General features: G+C 37.5%; 1 protein-coding gene across 3 annotated transcripts in view; it reads right to left on the bottom strand.

Annotated features, from left to right (window-relative positions):
• Positions 1-14,133, bottom strand: part of E75 (ecdysone-induced protein 75) — a 90,498-nt gene that overhangs the window by 38,112 nt on the left and 38,253 nt on the right. The window contains exon 1 of one of the 3 annotated variants that reach the window (XM_011642467.3): positions 4,782-5,014. The exons of the other annotated variants lie outside the window; for them this stretch is intronic. Coding sequence (XP_011640769.2) covers positions 4,782-4,941 — 160 coding nt within the window. The 5' untranslated portion in view covers positions 4,942-5,014. Of the gene's footprint in view, positions 1-4,781; positions 5,015-14,133 lie in introns of those variants that run through there. 3 annotated transcript variants of the gene reach the window in all.

Here is a 14,133-nt window from a genome sequence, read left to right as displayed (position 1 = left end):
CCAGAAAGAAGAAAGAGCGAACGAAGCAAGTATTGCGTTAATGACTTCTGTCGTCATTACATGTAATCGATATAATCTCGTCGGGCAAACGTGTACGTAGAGTCTGCATGATGTCTGAGAAATCCAACGGCGTTTTATTGCTTTGCGCCGCATAATGTGGAAGTTATTATTCTTATCGCGCACACGTAATCGTTTACACGGTTTACAATCACAAAGCCACCGCCATTTGTTTCGTCTACGTATATCTCAATTAATCTGGAGCTCTTCTATAACGAGACTTCGATTACCTTCGCCATTATCATTCTGTTTTTTTTTTTTTTTTCAAAATTTGATGTAAAAAAAGTTATCCAGGCGGAGATTAGATGTCCAATTAAATCGATGGAATTTATTCCATCGATTTCTCTTTAATTCACCTATTTTTTCACAACACATCTTCACACACATGAGACATGAGAACAACAAGTGAGAGACGGAGGCAGGAGAATGAAGTAAAGGGAGAGAGAGAACTAGCTGAGTTGGCGCGCAAATGGGTCGGGAGCAATGACCAGCTCGGCATTGCTGAACTGAAAATTTATTGAGGACGCTGTCGCCGCACTCTCTCGCACATTGCGCAAGTCTCATGCACAGTCCAGATCGGACATGTCGCCCGCGCGCATTAATCGTAATTGAATCCCGGGAAAAAGCAGGAGCCTCGCACGTCTCCGGTGTGCCTCTCCGAGGCCTCTCTACGACAGGTCGCTGCCACGTAAACTACTTTCGATTTTCACTATCTCCGAAAACTTTCTAACTCGATGGCAGAAATATCACGCGTAGAGACGACAGACGGCAAAAGTATTACCACACACGATCGACACGATGCAAACGCGGGAAACTTTCCATGCAGAAAAGAGATAGAATCGAGTTAGAACGCGGAAGTGTGACAATTGTACCCGGTAGCAGCTCGCTTTAATTAGAGTTGTCAAATGTGGGACAACTCGAAAAGAGATATATCTCTTAAGATAAAATTCAACGCACCAGATACGTTAAGACGAGTAATACCTTTCGGTTGTTTCACGTTCACCATTTGAAAGTGGTGTCGTTCTTCTATCGCTAGACGTTTCGAATGCTTTACCTTCAGTTCGTCATTTTATAAAAGTAGGCGTCGCAAAAACACGCGGGATGGATGAAGAAAAGTACACGCGGTGCGATCGAAAAATAATCGAAGTCGGTTTCGTAAGACGACGCGGTCCGACGCGTAAAGCAAGGCCATCGGGTCGTAGGTATGGCCTGGTTGCGCCTGTTGCTGACACGAGGAGTACAAACCACCGTTTACCACGGTGTTAACAGAATGCCAGAGGAGAAGTATTCACCCGCGGTCTCTACTGACGTAAGCAGTGCTAAGTTATTCGTGTTAGGTGCGTAATAGCCAAGAGACCGACGAAGACAAACAGAGAGGTCTGATGTAAGCGATGATATTAAAATCTGATATTAAAATATTAATTTAATGTCTTTGATATTTTTCAACGCTCCCTTAATTATAGACTCGATTTTTCTTCACCTTGATCCTAATCTTCTAATAACTTCGTAAACAGCTTCGTAAACAGAACTAACTTTATTCCTTTTTTATTCTTATGGGGAAAATGGTATCGTTTTTTTTTGGTGAATACGCGTCAAATATGTATGTGAAGCGACAAAACAGAAAGGAATTTACATTGTAAATATCATAATTAACGATTAGCGATCGCATTGATCAAGTATTTGGATTGATTTGCACGATGACGATACGTCGTCATCGATACGTGGAGTAGAACAAGCGCCGTCTAACGCGTGAAAGTAAGAGCCAACAGCGTTGGTGTACCGCGGCCTTGATTCGACCGGGGTTACCGGCCGACATCCAGGACGGCCGAGGTCCGTTTGCCGTTGCTCAATACCGCATTGGACATGCTCGACTGTAGAGACATTTGCGTCTCATTTGCGCCTCATTTGCGAGACATTGCAATGAAATTTTTGCCCTTGTCTAAGAATGTTCAAATTTCATCACTCGAGTCTCAATAGCTTAATTGTTATTTAAACATTGAGCATATATATATATATATATATATATATATATATATATATATATATATGCACATATATACATAAGTACGGAGAATACGTAAAAATATATTACTGTATATTGTATTCTATCGCGAAAAATGATTGCAAAATTATAGTTCAAAAGATAAGACGAAAATTTGTTAATATATTTGCTCATGATCTCAGTAAATATTAGTATCTACAATTTGATCCTGTTTTTCGAATACTTAACCCATATTCATTAATATTAAACTTGAACATGAAAAATATTTCTCTATATTATTTTTTTATTCAAGCAAAGATTTAATAATTGTTTCCATTGAAAAGAAAAAAGAAATTGCAAGATGCGGTGATGAAATGTAATTGAAGCGTATCCACCGATTGAGTATCCACCGTTCGCGTTAAGTCAATATTCATTCGACTTTATGAGAAAACGCGTACAAGAATCGTTCGGTGATGCGTTTATGTAAGCCGATAAAAAAAGGTGTGCTGTCGCACAGGCGGATGACGCCCGATGAGATATACAAGATCTCGAGATGTGACGCAACTCCGAAGGAGAGCCGGCGAGATGTCAACAAGTGCGAGAGAGGATCTTTGACGGAGAGAGAGAGAGAGAGAGAGAGAGAGAGAGAGAGAGAGAGAGCAAGGGAGGGAGAGATTGAAGACGAGAAAGAAGAAATGTCGCCGCGAGCGCGAGGTCAGAGCTGCAGCTTTCTCCAAGTGGCAGAGGTAGCGAGCGATCGAGAGTAAAAGCTGTCAAGGGAGAGAGAGAAAGAGGAGCGAGCGGCAGGCGAGTCGCGCGGCTGAGAAAAGAGACGTCAGAGAGAAAGGTGAAAGCACTCTCACCTCAACTCGCATCGCCCATAGAGAATGTTTGGATTTTTACTATCCGGGTTTGTTTTCGATAAAGGAAATAGAACTCTTTATGAACGAACGTAATAAAGCTTGGACTGATGAGATGAAACGGATCTCTATAACTTTTTCGGCAATTAAACTAGACCGTTTTGAAGATTAACGCAAACAAATTTTATATACAGAAACGTATCATCGGAAAGAGACTATTATTGACAGCGGACGTAGACCTCATTCTCAGTCAACGTATAGTTATAAAACAACGACCATGAGCCTCTATAAGTAATTGCAAAACTTATGACGACTGGTACACTCCCCCGTGTCTATTATTACCAGACGGTTTTTTTCTCCCGACATGCTCAGGGCCGTACTGAACATAGTTTTGCATCGTCGGTGTTAGATTATTTGATCTCTGAAGGAATACCTGCCGCGAAAGTGGCCACTGATAAAAAAACCTTGATAAAAATGTGATTATTGGTGCAAGACTCAGTGGTGATTATTGAGTTCGCGTGACGGACGATTAAGGAATCTCGATACATCCTTGAAATGAGAATGTCTGAAGTACGATAAAAGGAAAGAAACCAGGTAACACTCGTTATTAATAGATTATCTAAGTCGATGAACAAGTCAAAAACTGAAACACACTTAGGAGGTTATTCGATTTTTTTTAACACGATTTATCTAAGATCGTTGAATACATTAACAAGGAGAAGTAAGTCGAGTTAGATAGAAGAATTAAATCTGAGAATACAGAGACAATTGTGAGAGTATCTTCTCTTATGCAAGAAAATATTTAAAAAAAATGTATTCCTACGTAAGAAAATATATTTTTTTCCCACGTCTGCGAATTAAAGGGACAATATTTGAGCGATGCAGCTGCCATCGTGCGGTACACGGTACAAGTTAATCGTCAGGTGCATGTAAGGTTCGCGGTCGACAGATGGCAGGCCCGCGTCTGTGCAAGCCCGCGAACAATGTCAATGTCAACAAGCACGTGAGCTCTACTCGAGGTAAAATCGATACGACTCGGTGTCAAAGCTTTTCCCGGAGAAAGGCGCGCAAATAATATATTCTAAATCTAAATGCATCCGATTGTATATGAAAAGTGATATAAACTTTATAGAAACGTATTGACACAATGAGAGCTAATATAAGTAGTAGCTAAGCTTAATAATGCGATCATAATGGAATAAAAGTTTAATCTCGATACGCCCACAATTGTCATACTTGTGTTAAGGCGGGCAAATATTTCCCTTTGCAGTGATATTTAATATATATGAAATTTGTACTCCGAATATCGACGTCAGTCAATACTAATTAAAATATGAGAGCGAATGACCAATTTAATAATTGCGTAGGTGAGCGGAGCAATAATTTGTAAAAGCTTAAAAACGAAATTTGAAATATTTTAATATTTTGACTGCGATAAAATTATATGATACTCGCAAATATTCGTATGTCAGGAAATATGAATCCCCAGTATTACATCATATGATACGCAAGAATTATTAGACTAGTCCAATCCTACATCAGACTGCGACCGATCCTGCGCGGAACGGCAATATTGAGCAACACATCTTTGCAAAGAAATGACCTCGTCGAGACAATAAATTATAATCATGGGAGTGGAAAAATAATTGTAACAATTGAAAGTTTATTGAAGGATATTAATAAATAAGAGAGTGCCAGATGCCGGTAGGATCCGACAAGGCGAAGGACAACATTATGTTTTCGCCAGATGAAGACATTGTTATATATTTCGATATCTCTTTTTTATATCTGTTTCGAGAGATTTCCACTATTAGAAATACGAATATGACATCGTGCCGCAGGCCGGTATATTCACAGGATATTATGGAGAACAGAGGACGAACCTTTAACGCGTGGAAGACGTCTCTCGGCTTTCTGCGTCTCGGTGATTACAATAGTGGTCGCCTCGCTGATCAGGATCGGATTCAGGTTGTTGTATCTGATGACCGGTCGGCGAACGATCGCGTTTTCGCTTGTCTCATCACGTACCACGATTGTTGACATGTTCGCGGTGATGACAAAACAATGCTCCGCCGCGACGGAAAGTTAATGCGTATTCGAGGGTTGATATGACCATGAATGATGCGGCAAGGGTGAAACGTGGGATGAACGCGGGGCGTCTTTTTTGCGCAGGCGTCAGAATGCCCACGCTATTTGGGGGAAGCTTAACTAGAAAGGTATGGTATATATATGTGTGTGTGTGTGTGTGTGTGTGTGTGTGTGTGTGTGTGTGTGTGTGTGTGTGTGTGTGTGTGTGTGTGTGTGTGTGTGTGTGTGCACGCGCGCGCGTTTAATTTCTTTGGGAAAATTATGGAATTAATGGGCCAAACGGATGAAGGATGTATTTGCGAGTGCAAATTGATTAGAATTAAATTACTTCTACGATATAGAACTTCACATTAGGTATATCTTCAATTAATAGCTTCAATTAATAGCTCAATACAATGAGATTACGACATAGATAGATTACCACGATTATATTTTCGCAAGTCTTTAGTCTCTGCAAATTGCCGATGCACATTTATAACATCTGTTTACGAGCGATATAAACTCTGCGAGAAATAGCAACGGCGGAGGATAAGAATAGGATAGAAGGCTATAAGCGGAAGTCATCAATAACTAACAAAGATCACTACTATTAAACACACGAACAGTACAATGATACATTCAGCGATATTAATCGATATAATTTGATATCTAATAATATACATAACTATCGATAAAATTCACTAAGAGAGCAATATTTTAAAAAAAAGAGAATCGTCAAATTATTGCATTGCTAATTTTATTTTGTAATGATAATTAATCACTAACTTGACAATTCAAGTTTATAAAGTTTGTTAATTGAGATTGATTTATCTGGAAAAAAAAGATGAAAAATTAACGTAATAGTATATACGATATGATCATACAAAAATGTATACATTCTTTTTGTACATTCTTATGTATGCGAAACCTGTATTACACATTATTGAAAGATATAATCGATTCGGAATACTTATTAAGTTATGCCGATTTCGCGCGCAGGTGATACTTTATATCTCATATCGTTATCGCAAACCTGTATGACCGTATATTGTCGCAAGTGGGACACCCGACACTGATCAACTAAAAATAGATACCATATGCAGAAATGCGTTTGTCTATAGATGTTGCGTAAGGGTTTAGCTTGACGTCAGTGTATCGCGCAAGTCAGCGTTCTAATTATTTGCTACATTCACCGACCTTTCGCTCGACATCTGTCAAGTCATTGCTTTGTTATTTTTTTCTTCTTTTTTTTAAAATTTCTTTCCTTTCTTTTCTTTCTCGGCATATGTCTCTATTGTGCACAAACGAATTTCTGTAATAAAACTCACTTTGTAATAAAAAAAAAATCACACATAATGGTCAGACTGCAGTAAAAATACCGTTATAGGACGAAACTAATAAAATGAAACTGTTGGAAAGATCAATAAAATGTCTAAATTCTGCCTAAGGAATCTTAAGAAATTATTGTAATACTACTAGCAAAAACTGTTCAATTTTTCATCTAATCTTTTTTTTTTTTTCCAAACAGAATAGCGCATTAGTTTGTGTGACAAATTCTAGTCAGAAAAATAAAACTATATTCAAAAATTATGATCAATGGGACCTTTTAACAGTTTGTAATGTTATCTCAACCGTTTTATCGTATCAATACCGACTCGCGAGATGTGAATTCTCTGTCGTACCGACTTCTCGTTGGAGATTCGCGAAAGGTAGTGGCGCCTTCATACGGATTGCACGCGAACTGTCCCGTTAAATGAGGGAGATTCTTTCATGCGTGTGCGTAGCAGTTGTATCGCATACTCGCGTATTTTTGTACAGGATGACTCAAAATCCTCAATAAGAGCGATATTCTTCGGCTTACCATTCGATTACTACTCGATCAATTCAAACATAAAAAATTACATTTTTTCCATCGGAGTCTTATAAAATCTCATCCTTAATATACTATAATGCATCTAAAATCCAGCAAGAATGGCTAAATAAAATTTTCTCTTTGAAAAAAAAAAAACGAATTCGAGATAAATTTAATTCTCTTTAATTCTTGGATGTTACGATATATGATGGAATTTATTTTTGTTTAATTTTAGTTTTGAAACTTTTGATTTACGATATTCTCGTTATATATTTCTGTAGTTAGCTCGCAGTTAACTGGTAGTACTACTTGCTATATATTACTTCCATAGCGCCGTCAATTACTTTTTATCAGTAAACTTTTGCAATTGAACGATCTTGATGCAATATTTTCCTAGAGTCTAGTCTAACGAGTGATCTATTTATAAGTTTAAAATATATGCAACAAATACATTGTGTAAATTACAAAAAAAAAAAAAAATTATTTGGAAACGATGTACTAACTTTCGAGATTTGCAACATTAGTATAAACTAATAATTTTAATTAAATTTCACACAGGTCAGATTGCATTGATGAAAATCACATGTAAAAAGTAAGTTCTCTTCATTTCTTCCCTGTAAATAGAGAAGCGTTCGTGTAATCGCGCGAAAAATGTTTTCCTTGAAACGATCTGTAGCAAGAACGGGATAGAGAATCACGAATGTGCGGACATGTGAGCATGTTGTGGTGTACTACCTTGGAGCACTTACTACACCTACCTACGAGGTCGTTGACCGAGCGCGAAGGAAAGTGGGACGGTGCGAACGCTACCGAACGGCTAATGTGTGAAGGCCTTGAGAGATCACTGACGTATGCCTCCATACAGATAGACGAGTGTAACATACGTGTCTTCTCTTTTTCTTTTTCTCCCTTTTTCTCTCTTCGTTTGTTTGAGACAGTTCGTTTTTGCTAATGAAATTCATCCCAACATCTTAAAACGATACTTTTAAATATGATAAAGCTGTGAAATTAATTTTTATATCCAGCGAAAGTAGTTTTGCATACGTTATGAAAATTCTATTGTATGTGTTATTTAATATGTTTAACACTTGTTATAAATATATTCATAATCCTAGAAATGAAGTATTAAATTATGATTAAAAAGCTGAATCATGTTACTTTCATTAATGACGATGAAATTATATAAGATGAACATAATGACAATATAATGAAACATGATATTATATACATATATATATATATATATATATATATATATATATATATATTTCGCGGAAGTAGATGAATCTATAAAAATAATTCAAAACATTTCTAACAATACAATCGATTATTTTTAAAAAATGACAGCAAGCAGCTATATTATAGCTTCATAATTATTCTTTTAAATTATATTTCGATGAAACTGAAATTCCTGCATCAATTAATTTTTGTGATATCTTAAGTGCTAATTTGCGATACAAAAATAAATTACATAAATAATGCTTTTGCGATTATAAAAGCGATTTTCGCGCTGACCGATAAAAAAAGTATAATATTATTTTTTATCTTTTTTCCACACATCATATATAATCTTTTTATACTCGTTCTGTAAGACTATAACTTACTTTATACTTGTTATAAAAATTATTGTTTGTGTTAGCATATCTGTATAAAAAAAAAAATTCATTCACGAAAGTTACATATTTACGATAATTTATCCGTAACGATATTAATAAAAGCGAAATGTGTGCAAAACTCGGTATTACATTCGAGAAATCAGTCCTCGTTGTCCGTTTCCGGCCTCTCGTTTTCCCGCGGAAATATCATCACGAATCCCGGGGTTGATGGTATCAGGTCGTTGGGGCAATGATCTCACCACGATTCCTAACCCGGTCAACCGCGACACGGATTCGACGCACCCCACAACCTCCACCTACCCCCGATTATGTGTTGCCGTAGCATCGACTGCTCGCAGAAAGTCAAAAGTATCTTACGGATGATTACACAAATTATAACAATGAATCGTATGTCTCTTTTGTGAAATATATTCTTTTCAAACTGAACGATTAAAAAGTATTTTAACAAATTCTATACAATTATACTATTCAATTAATATGAAATGCAATAACATAATCTTTTTGCGTATTGTACAAATAAAGTCGCATACGGTTAGATAAATAAAATAATGAAAAAATTTCTAACAGAAGAGAAATATGACAGTTTCTGGAGCAACTTGCATTATTATACCTCCAACTTTTATATCGATCGTATCGCTTTATCGACATGCGGCGACATTAAGCAACAGTTATTATCATATTTATAACTTGCACAATTGGTTGCAATTGGTGCGATTAGCGCCGCGTAATAAGAGATAAGAGACAAACGGGTATGCAAATCTTTATGCCGATATAGCGGATTTGTACGTGAAGTTCGTCGCGGATCGGCGATCTTGTGTCCTTCGGAGCCGGAATTCGCGTCAAGTGGTTCATCGACATCAAACGAGGATAATCATTCTGTATGCGCACCTTCGACGTTCACGCCGCCTCTCGATCGTGATTCAATATTTTTCCCCTTCTAAGCTGAATACGCTCTCGCTAGATACTCGCCGGAGTGATTAAGTGTTTACACGTCACGATTATCCGTCGTGCGATGCATTTTATTAGCCACAGATATGATAATCACTTACAATGTGGAGAAACGTGCAAAGTTAAAGAGCAAAGAAGTACGTTAGGTACGACGCGATAAATGCGATTGATATTACTAGGCGAAGAATAAATGCAACTTAGTGAAAGTTACAATCGAAATCGAATCTTAAGAAGATACGTAACTTTCTCTCCGAGAAACGCTTATTTTTACTGACAACATATAAAGTAGCTCTCTTATGCGCGTCTAATAATTAATAATAATATATGAAGGTCGGAAAGTCTTAAATTTATTTTCTTATTGTCACGCATGATTCACTGATCCTGATATATGATCATTATCGATCAAATCAATGCGAGTCGGATGTATTGCAACATGATTACTGATAAATCGATAAAAATCTCTTAAATCGGTAATACCTAAAAAGAATATCTAATACAAATCTAGATAAAAACAAATTTGTCCATCTTAAAATCGAAAAATTATGGAAAAGTTTAGAAAATAAAAATTAGAGTGAACACATACTGTTTGTGAGTTTATTAAGCTTAAAACGGGATTATTTTATGATCCTCTTATGTAAATTCTGTAAAATTTACGACCATAAAATCACTAGCTATAACCCTTTTTTAATTTTTTTTGTGGCGATAGAAAAATCTTCTCAGTCATTCTTAAAAAAATCACAATATCTAATGTGACATGTTACCTTATCCTCTAACCCTAAAAAAGGGTTAAATGCAAAACCATCTGAATTCCTAACGACATACGAATTTTTATAGAAAGTTTTAGTGAAGTTACAATGTCATTTTTTTGGCATAATTCAAAAACGTGACCTTTTTTTCAATTCTTCGTATATGAATTATTGAAACATAAAAAGGACGAAGCCTTATATATTCATGGCTACAAAATATTTCATTTTTTTGTTTGCGTTGTTAAAAAAAGAGAGCACTTACTTATGGAGATTTACAATTGATTTCTTATTTTATCATATTTTATTTCTTCCTATTTTTTGCTCATAATCAAAACCCTTAAGAACATTGCGTCTAATATAACTTTCTTTCTTTTTTTACTCAACAAAAAATAAAATATCAAGTAAATAATATGGATCGAGACTGTCATCTTAGAAAAAATATTTTATTACCGGTTTTATCACAATCACAAAACAGATAATAAAAAAGTAAAAGTAAAAATTAAATTATTTCATTTTAAAAGAAAAATAAATTTTTCAAATGAATTTAAAATTGGTTCATAATTTCGACATACAATTATACATCATTAAATAATTATAGAATAAGTGTAAATTATTATTGTTTTGCATGTACTCAGCCGAGAATGAATTGATTTGAGAATGTAAACGCGACAAGGGAGTGGAAGCAGATTTTAAATATCATTATCGTCATAATAGTAACACGGGATATTCTCGCTTTCAGCAGAAAAAAAAGGATTAAGTCCCGGGGTTTAAGCGATACAGCGGGGCCAAGTGGTAGCTTCGTCCTCGCGAAGCAGAGTGGAATGACCTCGATAGCACAAATTATCCCGGCAAACGTAGGTGGCCCGTGTATATCCGTGTCGAGTGCCCCGCGAAAATAGCAGAACCATGGACCCCGTCTCCGAGAGGTGGCGTGTATCCTGGTGGGGGATGTGATTATATATCGGGTGGGAGAAACCGAGAGAAGGGCGTATCAAGAGAAAGGGGGGTGAGAGATGGAGAGAAAGAGAAAGATAGATCTGCTGGCCTAGTTAGGGTGAGTGCCACCCTCGGCGGTCATCAACCTCGCGACCTCGACGCTCACGAATCTCCCTGTTGCCTCTATGGAAGAGGCATCTATGATGGGTTGCTAAAGAAGTATATGTTATTTGAGTGGACCGATCCGCAAAGCATTTGTATCGAATTTTGATTACTTGATAATATGTTATTCTTCTCCTCATGATTAGCTTTACACTACATACATACATATACACGTACAAAATTATTATATTACTTTAATTTTTAAGTTAACTTAAATAATACCAAACAATAAATTTCGCTACATTTTAAATAAACTTTTTCATATTTTTTTTTTGAAATCTCATACAAGAAAGAACGAATTGTGTAGCATAATTACTTAAAACGAACATTTTCTAACGGACGAGAATATTTGCATTAAGCGTAGCAAGAAGAGTGGAATTAGCGAGTTTTCGAAGGGATGGGCACACAGAGAGAAGGGACGCATAAGTTGGGGTGGATATAATATCTGTAGCATAGAACGACAGGTTGGTAGAAATGCTATACTTAGTACCGAAGGGAGGGATGAACGATACCGGGACTGGTTGGTGGGTCAAAGTTCATTGGCCTCGAGGTCACCGGCCCTCCCTTCACCCCCACGACCTTTTCCTCACACCACCCAAGTTCCGAGGGTTGGAGCGCGTGAGTAATCGTTCAGTTTGAATTTCCGTAAAATACTTTAGATCGTAAATGGTTATTCGTTTCACTTCTCGCTAATCTAATCGAACAAAATAAATGAAGTATACAGCTCCGTTGGAAACGAAATAGTAAAAGATAGTGAAATGTTGTTTACACGTTTCGTCCAAATCAAAATTCGCGATAAAATTCGAGTCAAATAATTTGGCATGACATAATAGAGAACATGACGCATTAGAAAATGATTACTTTTTTTTTTTTTCTGTGCGAACCGAACGAAACATGGTTCACCAGAAAGAAAGTAAGAGTGGTCTGGCTAGGAAGTTAAGGCAGCGGCGAAGGTAGCTCGTCCAGATGCCAATGAAAGGGAAATACGCGTACGAGAAATAAAATGACTTTCTTTCTTTTTCTTTTCGCTTTACACTTTATCATGCATATTTCACTTGTTTTGTTGTTATGCCTATTAACTTTATTGCATTCTCTATCAAGTGTGGCGTTATATCTTAAAAAATAAAAATCGAAAGAAACATAATTATCTTTGCTTAACTTTCAGAAATACTATCTACAATTAATTTCTCTTATTGAAAGAGAAACCAATCTCTCATATTATTTGTCTCATTTAACTTTTGAGATTTGCAAGATTGCTAGAAAAAGTTTCCTAATGGAATTATGTTATCTGTATCGAGGCTTTGACAAAAGCGTTGATATTTACTGCGACTAGCCCAACTGGGTCGTTGGTTCCTTCAAAGTATCATGACTTTCCCACTCCATGCGTTAATATAGGACGAGCGCGCCTTATGAGCGTTCACGTTACATGGAATGACCAAGAAAAATTGTCATCTTTGCCATTGGTTCTCTTGGCGAACTCGAGCGAACACGCACTCACTCGATAAGAGTTCCGAGCTCGCGAGCGATAAGAGTGCCGACATGGTTTGAGGTTGTTCATCTCTCGCGACGGCAGCAGAGGGAGCGAGAGAAAGGCAAAATAAAGGAGGGAGCGAGAGATGACGAGAGAAAGAGAGCGAAGGAAAGAAAAAGATGCGTATGCATGTATGTGGGAAAGAGGATGAGGGAGATCGTACTCTTATCGCGCTTCTCGTCAGTTTGGCTTGTGGCGTAGGGACGTTGCGAGATTAGAACGACCCCGAGAGAGCAGCCCAGAGAGTCGACGAACCGGCCTCTGATTGGGCGATGTCGAGTCAACGCTCCGCTTAGAGGGTGTAGAGTAGGGAAAAGAGGGGAGGTAGAAGGTAGACTGGGAGAGGACACCGCGCATCAATCGAGGTCACTGGGGACCGGGAGGAGGCCAGGCCATTGCCCGCGCGTCTTGCTTTTGAGGTTAGCCAACAGTCGACACACAAGCGCAATTAGAAAATATCCAATCAAGGATGTGCGATTTTATTATGACATAAGCTTTCTTTCATCAAATTTTGCCGTCACTTTCTTTTTTTCCTCGTATCTGAACAAATTGACGTAATATTCTATTTTGCAAAAATTAAATGTTCTTTGACGGCTGTTTTTGCGCACTTCTTCAATATATTTTTAATAATACAGATTTCGAATAAATGTTGAATAATGTCAATTTTTAACAACATGGATTCCGAAATATCTTTCATCCAAAAGCATTAAAACTTAGAAATTATTCGATAGAAAATTTAATAGTAAAATATGCATGCATTAAACATCAGAAAATACAAAATGCAAATATGACTACGTGAAAAATGAAAAAAAAAAATTTTAATTGATAGTATATAGTTTTCTAATGTAGAGTATATTTCATTTTTGAGATACATCGCTCGTAGCGTACGCAGCGGCCATATAATCAATGATCCGTATACGCGCTACATGCGGTAGGTCAGTGCACCGGAGATGATGATGATAATGCATCGAGCAGCGAGAGGATGACCACTCGCGACGCGCGAAGAAACGGTGAAAGCATTCTAGTAGCGAGAGTGATCACGGTCCAGCGACGCAGCGGTAGCTGGTACTTTCTCCATGTATAGCGAAGACAGTCGAGTCGAGGAGCGAGGATGAGAGAGGAGGGGTGGAGAGAGAGAGAGAGAGAGAGAGAGAGAGAGAGAGAGAGAGAAAAGAGAGATTGCGGCGAGAGAGACTCGTGAGTAGGTAGTTTACCATCGTAATTCACTATCGTATACGGTTACATAACGAAGCCCACGCCAACGAGAATTCTCAGCCGATGATAGGCCAGTGGTAGCGCATACGTACGTACGTACGTACGTACATATGTACGTCACCGAAGTACTGCCATCACCATTGCCGCTACCACCGCCACTAT

This window comes from Pogonomyrmex barbatus, unplaced genomic scaffold (genome assembly GCF_055798465.1).
Source record: "Pogonomyrmex barbatus isolate J1 unplaced genomic scaffold, ASM5579846v1 scaffold3, whole genome shotgun sequence".
Taxonomy (NCBI): Eukaryota; Metazoa; Arthropoda; class Insecta; order Hymenoptera; family Formicidae; genus Pogonomyrmex; species Pogonomyrmex barbatus.
The sequence above is the reverse complement of the archived record's forward strand: the minus strand, read 5'-3'. Positions and strand labels throughout refer to the sequence as shown.